Genomic DNA, 7,353 nt, shown 5'->3' with positions numbered 1-7,353 from the left:
GATCTTACTTCCTCCGTGTTAGCCCTGAGACGGATTTGCGGGGCCGCTGGGGGCGAGCGTATTCATTATTTGCCATCATATTTACCCTATGATCTATACTTACTGCCACCATATTTACCTTATGATTTGACCCCACGAGTCATCTGAAATGATAAGTGGTGGCATGCTTGTCACATGAGGTCGCGGGATCGAACCGTAGGACTGTCGAGGCGTAAATCCCCGGATTCTGTGCAACTCACCCCACCACCACTTGCCCCCTCGGCTGTCGTGCTTTACCTCCCTCGTGATGGCTTGGGGTCGGGTGCGGCGGGGGTGCTGGGGGCGAGTGATTTCACCTTTTTTGCCATATATTTACCCTATGATCTAGCCGTCGGGCTATGGTACAAGGGCAGGGCATCCAAGTTGTCACCCAGATACCCCGCGATTCGAGCCCCAACTATGACGAATTTACAGGAATCTTTCCTCCAAATGGGGCACGCAACTAAAGGATGTTGGACTTCTAGGATGCCCGCTGCAAGCGCTTCCCGATTTATCCTAATAGCCGGTGGGAAACTTCCGTGGAACCGGATAGGTCACCCCAGGCTCGACGTTACCGAACTTGGTTAATCATTTTTTTTATATTTACCCTATGACCTGCCCCCGAGGCTATGGTGCAGCGACAAGGCATCCAGGTTGTTACCTAGGCACCCGTAGTTTGAGCCCCAACTATGACGAATTTGTAGGAATTTTTCCTCCAAATGAGGCACGTAACTAGAAGATATTGGACTCCTGAGCTGCCTGCTGCGAGCGCTTCCCGATTTACCCTGGTGACCGATGGGAAATTTCCGTGAGACCGGGACGGTCACCCCAAGCTCTACGTTACCCAGCCTGGTTAATCATTTTTTTATATTTACCCTATGACCTATCCCCTCGGGACGATCTAGTGGCTAGCGTATGAGGTGTTACCACCATAAGGTCCGAGGTTCGAATCTCGGCAAAGCCAAGGAAAATGTGTCTCTTATGTGCTAGTCATTATTCCAAAGGCTAGTAGCCGCTCGTAATTTACCTCCTCCGTGTTGGCCTTGGGACGGGTTGGCGGGGGGCGCTGGGGCGAGCGTATTCGCCTTTTACCACCATATTTACCCTATTACATGTCCCCTTGGGATGGTCTAGTGGCTAGTACACGAGGTGTCATCACCATAAGGTCTGGGGTTCAAATCTCGACATAACCGAGGTAAATGTCTCCCTTATATTTTAGTCATTATTCCCAAGGCTAGTAACCGTCCGTGATTTATCTCCCCCGTGTTGACCTGGGACGGGTTGGCAGGGACACTAGGAGCGAACGTATTCACCTTTTACCATCATATTTACCCTATGACCTATCTCTTCGGGGGTGGTGTGGTGGTTAAGACATAAAGTATTATCACATAAGATCTTGGGATCGGAACTTAGTATGTCCGAACATGTCTTCCCCATGCTTTGCCACTTGTACTAATGACTAATAACTATCCGTGATTTACCTCCTCCATATTAATCTAAGGACGAATTGACGAAGACGTTAGAAACGAATGAATCACTTTTTTTTTATCACATATTTATCCTATGATCTAAACCCCCGAGTTGGTACAGCAATAAGAATGCTCAGTTGTCTCTCTACATGCTTCCCAATTTACCAAACATTAGTACGCCGAATGGTTGAATAAGTTTACCCAAAAAAAAAACTTTTTCCTCTCTTATTGCTTAAGATAAAGGAGTTCTTTTGAGCTTATTCGGTATGATGTTCTGCCTTTGACTATTAACTAAATGAGCTCAAGAACGGCCCTTTTCTCATAGTTTTCTCGCATTTATATATATCTATCGTCATGTTATCACTGATTAACAAGGTTATTGTATTGTCATTACAATCATACAATAATTAAACAGTACAAACTCAAACCCCGAGCATTTAAATCGTTCGATAAATGCACTAGTGTAAGTTCTAGTACCTTGATATGTAATGATGTTTGAAGAATTATCGATAATCTTGCATCCAGAGTGAGGAAAGTTACTGAACCATGTAGAGCTGATGCTAGTGATGCTATTTTTGCAGAAGTGCAGCCAGCTCCCCCTTCTCAGCCATGGAAGAGATGATGTCGCATCCTCCGACCAGCTCCCCGTTGACAAAGACCTGCGGGAACGTTGGCCAGTTGCTGTAGCTCTTGAGAGTTTCCCGCAGCCCATTGTTGTACTCCTCGTCTAGCACATCAACTGATTCGAAATCAATGCCATGAGACTCCAGTATGCCGATCACCTTCTGTGAGAAACCACAAAGAGGAGCACTTCGAGACCCTTTGATGAATGCGACCACCTTTTTCTCCTTCACAAGCAGGTCGATGAGCTGCTCTAGAGGGACGGTCAGTTGAACATTGCGACCGGGTGTTAGGCGCAGATCAGGCTTCTTTTGTGGTCGCCTTACCCATGTGTTGTTTCCGGATTGGTTCCCAGGTGGGACTTTCCCAGAGGCTGCAATATGCTCCTCTAACCATGATTTCCATGCACTGGTTAAAACATTTCGGTCGGGCTCAGACTCGTCTATTAGACCTATCTGCAACAAGGCACAGAAGTTAAATTATGGGATAACCTCACTCTCCTTGGCGAAAGGAAGTTTGAGAATCTTTTACTTATGCCATGTTCTACTGGGTAACGTTTGTAACAAAGCCAAATGGCTCTAATCCAAAACTAACATGGTGCTAGGTCTGATTGTTTAGCATTGCACTATAACATATGTGGACATGCTTAGCCACAGCTCTGAATTACTAGATAATATGATAGCTTGTATCGATCAAATAGCCACTAAAAGTTACAAGAGATTACAACATGAGCCACTAAAAGGTACAAGAGGTTACAACCATGTTATCTGTCCGAAAATGCTGCATAAGGTGAAGATCATGAAGTATGAATCAAACAGCAAAGATCAATCTCTTTGATCAAGATAAACAAACATAATGTTGGCAAATAGAATGCAAATAACAACAATTTAGGAAGTATTATAAACTAATCAAGTTGTTCTCGTATAATAGTTGAATCAGTTAAGAGTGGTTAGGAAGAATAAGCAAATTTGATGATAACTATCATAATGGCAGTATAGACACTCAATGTTATGCTATTTGACAAAGGTTAAGGGTTCAATCCTATACTGTGCACTTCATCATTGTGATACCTGAAACTTTAAGCTAGCATAATAATTTAGGGAGTTGCTATATTGAAATTTTCAAGATTATTTGGAACCAATTATCATGGAAAAGAATTCCCATTAAAGTGAAAAGAAATTTCAATAATATAAACAATTCTTCTTTTTTCTCAAAAGTTAAAATGAATCCCATTTGTAATGGTGGTTTACTGAGTATGCTTGGGTCTTTCCTTTGGATGTTTCTTAATTAACTGGAACTAACTGAAAATAATCTATAGTCGTTCTTAATTAACTGGATGTGTTTCTCAAAATTTTCAGTAAATGGAATTCTAATTCTAAAACTCTCGTCGTTCCAAACAAAGGAATAGCTCAAAAAAATATAGAAACTTCAAACTAGTAAACCTAACCTACACAAAGAATGAATATATATATATATATATATATATATATATATATATATATATATATATATAGAGAGAGAGAGAGAGAGAGAGAGAGAGAGATTTGATCTGCTAAGCGACACTTTATGCGCGATCATGAGCGAAATCCAACGTGAGCTATCTAACGTGGCCAAAATCCAATTTTTTTAATCTCTCTCTCATCTGCAAAACTTTTCTCTCTTATCTGCATGCAACAACTATAAAATTTTTAATGCATGCAACAACTTGTCTCTCTTTCTTTTTAAATTAAAAATAATATTTTATCTTCTCTCCTATTATTACATGCAAAAAATTAGTGTGGCAGTGATGATACAACGTTGTAGCAGCTACTACATAGTAGCTGCTACAACGGTGCAGCAACGTTGTAGCAGCTACTATGCAGTAGTTGCTACAACTTGTAGCAGTTACTATGCAGTAGCTGCTACAACAGTGCAGAAGCTGCTACAACGGTGCAGTAGCTGCTACAACAGTACAGTAGTTGCTACAACGGTGCAGAAGTTGCTACAACGGTACAATAACTACTACAACGGTGCAGAAGCTGCTGCAACGGTGCAGTAGCTATTACAACGGTGCAGTAGCTGCTACAACGGTACAGAAGCTGTTACAATGGTGCAATAACTGTTACAACATAGCTACTACACAATAACACTGCTACACGGTGTAGCAGCTACTATACAGAAGCTGCTACAACGTGTAGCAGTTATTGTGTAGTAGCTGCTACAATGTTGTAGCAGCTACATCACCTTTAAAAATTAGCAGCACAGTGATTGTTGCATGCAATCAGATGAGAGAGAAACGAGAATTTTATAGTTGTTGCATGCAGATGAGAGAGAAAAGTTGTTACATGCAGATGAGAGAGAGATTAAAAAAATTAGATTTTTGCTGCGTCAGAAAGCCCACGTCGGATTTCGCTCACGGTCGCGCACAAAGCGTCGCTCATCATATCAAATCTATATATATATATATATAGCTACCTGATCCTCTTCCATTGACCTTTTACAAAATTTAGTTAGTTGATCCATAGCAACTCGAATTCAAGAACCCAAACTGGACAATGTCCTCACAGAAACAATCAAATTTCAGTAAACACAAACAGATACCAGAAATATATTAATCATCCAAAATACTACTGCCAAGTGCCAACATCCAACAATCTTAATATCGTATACTAAACTGAAGATCAAACAGAAACGCAAAAGATGGGAAAATCCATACTGATTCAAGTCATATAACTACCATAAACTCATTCAAATGTCTTAGGTGACAACTTATTCCTCTTATGACTTCAGATTCATAAAATTCCACACAGGTTAAACGCATTCTATAAACTAACAAAAAACCTGAAGAACAGACAAAAGGTCAAATGATCTTTTTAGATCTTATTGCTAATTGTTAGGGACCTCTATCTATCTGAATATTGTAAATATGAGGTTTTTTATAAGATCTATGATATCCGTTTGTGGTTAGACAGAAAAAAAAAAATTATTTGTTACTTAAAGTAGAGTTTAGAAGATTCATCAAAAGGAACAACAAATGAAATTGATTCGAAATTTACCCGATTGATATATCTAAAATATTGAATAATAAATAGAGGAGACAACCTAAGTATTATTAACCCTAATTTTCCCAATTTGTTGTATCAGAGCCAAGCCATATTGCCCATCAACCGACTTCTCCTCAAACGCGAGATCTTCGTACTCCTTCCTCCCATGCGGCAAACACCAACTTCTCCATCAGCCTTCTCTGAGGACCATGTCCAACCGCTTCTCCCACTTACAGTCCTGATCCCATCACTCTATCTGCATCCACTTGCGATCTGTGAATGATGCCTTGAAATCCTGATTGGCACATGAACATAGAACAATGTTCCTGTCCCCACCTACAACAGACAAGCACCTAGCATCAACTTTTATTCCAGAATCAACCTCAAATTCTGAACTTTTTATTGATCTTCCAACAGCACTTATATAGTTGTTCTATTTCTAATCACATTTCTTATTTCCTATCTTATGTTACATCGTCACCTAGCTAGTCTCCCTATACTTCTTATTTGGCATCACACTTCCCAAGGCTATTTCAAGGTGCTCTCACATTCAAGGTGGGAACAGATTATATGGTCAGGAAGAAGATCTAAGCATTACATTTTAATGTTTGCAGGGAAGCGGTATCCCTTCCTCCTAGTAATTCCACAGTACGTTGAAAATGGGTCTTACAATGAAAATATCACCACAAACATTGTGAGTTGATTGAAAGCTCAACTGGTGGCTAAATAATTCATTCAATTATTTGCTTATATGGATAAGATATCCACACTGGAATGTATCCCCTTTATTTGGTAATTTGAGATTCCTTATAAGAGGAAGAAGCAATCTGTCATAGCTATGTTAAGTGTAGAAATAAGATATAGGATTATTATCTTAGTTACATGTGAATTTATCTGGATTAAAAAATTGACAACCAAGTTGAGTGTGCTCCTAATGAGAATAAAATTGCACTATGAAAACCAAGCTTTAGCGTGCATAACTTCTAATCTAGTGTTCTATAAAGAATAAAATACATCAAGCTTAATTGTCACTTTATTAGAGAAAAGAAAAGGTGCAATCCAGTAACCATTTATCATCTCCAATAACCAATTAGAGGAATTTCTAGGTCTTTGATAATATTAGAATAAATATATATGCAATAGGTTGAGTTTTCATAATATTTTTGAACTAGTTGAAGGGGAATGGTAGAGAACTCTATGTGAATATCATAAATATAAGAGATTTATTGTGCGTAGGTGAATAATAAATTTAGGTAGAGAAGACTAGCAGACTACTTACGAATTATTAACCCTAACTTTCCCTATTACACTAAAAAATCAGAACTTGGCAAAAAAAAATAAAATAAAATATTGAAAACCGGTTTACAATTAATACAATTTCTGGGACCAAGCAATTAGCTTAGTTCACGCAACAAGAGAATACCTTGACCGAATGGCAGAGATCAGGGACAAACTTGGAGTGGCTGGCGATGCTGCTCGCGACGTTGCGGGAAATACCTACAAACTGTAGCTCCCCATCCGTATCGTAGATCCCGTACACGCCAGCGCCAGATGGGAATTTGCCGTCCAATTCTCCAGGTCCTTTGGGCACTACGACGAGCTCCGCCTCCGAGAGCTTCCCGAGCGCGGCGCAAACGAAAGGAAAGCGAAGGGGACCTCCTCTCCTGCCATCCGGAAGGGCGAAAGCAGATCTCGCGTACGACGGACAATAAATCAAAGAAATTGAAGCGGAAAGGGGAGAGCGAGAAGAAGAGAACGCGAAAGATATGGGTTTGGGAAATCGGGAAGAGGGAGAAGGATGGGATGCTAGGGATTGAGGCGCGGAGACAAAGTGGAAAGAGGAAGAAGACGCCATGGTTGGTAACGGAGGCGAGCTCTACGCCTACTGCCCTACTGTCCTCTTCCTAAAGGAAGCCGGTGAGACTGAACGAGACGAGATAGTAACCCAACGGAACGGATCGGGTCGGATCGGGTTGGGTGAGGTTCCAAATTCATGACTCCGGTCCATCGGATTATTGGGTCGTATTACCGGTTCCTCAGGCCTAAAGATGTCAAATCGGACCGGAACTATGTCAGGCCCGGTTAGCCTGTTTCTTTAATATACCGGTTGAGTCCAATCCACTCTGTCGTGGACTAATCCAGGCTTAAGCCCACATTTTTAAAAAAAAAATAAATAAATAAAATAATCATCTTTTTTTCTTTTTAAATACTCGAATCGGGCG

At 40.6% G+C, this 7,353-nt stretch overlaps 1 protein-coding gene across 1 annotated transcript; it reads right to left on the bottom strand.

Moving 5' to 3' along the window:
• Positions 1–1,801: 1,801 nt before the first annotated feature.
• Positions 1,802–7,043, bottom strand: LOC121980730 (monothiol glutaredoxin-S12, chloroplastic-like). Its single transcript, XM_042532912.1, has 2 exons — positions 6,555–7,043; positions 1,802–2,563 (listed from the first exon to the last, which is right to left on the bottom strand). Exons 1-2 carry the CDS (start codon positions 6,984–6,986, stop codon positions 2,057–2,059), a joined length of 939 nt encoding a protein of 312 aa, XP_042388846.1. The 5' UTR covers positions 6,987–7,043; the 3' UTR covers positions 1,802–2,056.
• Positions 7,044–7,353: the final 310 nt, after the last annotated feature.

Source organism: Zingiber officinale, chromosome 5A, assembly GCF_018446385.1.
Source record: "Zingiber officinale cultivar Zhangliang chromosome 5A, Zo_v1.1, whole genome shotgun sequence".
Taxonomy (NCBI): domain Eukaryota; kingdom Viridiplantae; phylum Streptophyta; class Magnoliopsida; order Zingiberales; family Zingiberaceae; genus Zingiber; species Zingiber officinale.
Note: the sequence above shows the minus strand (reverse complement) of the source record. Positions and strands in the feature narration are given on the sequence as shown.

Bases quoted from the DNA above. Each gene is read 5' to 3' on its own strand.
- LOC121980730 (XM_042532912.1), bottom strand. From the start codon at position 6,986: ATGGCGTCTTCTTCCTCTTTCCACTTTGTCTCCGCGCCTCAATCCCTA. The intron at 2,564-6,554 runs GTATTCTCTTGT...GCCTTGTTGCAG, and splicing joins ATCTCTGCCATTCGGTCAAG to ATAGGTCTAATAGACGAGTC.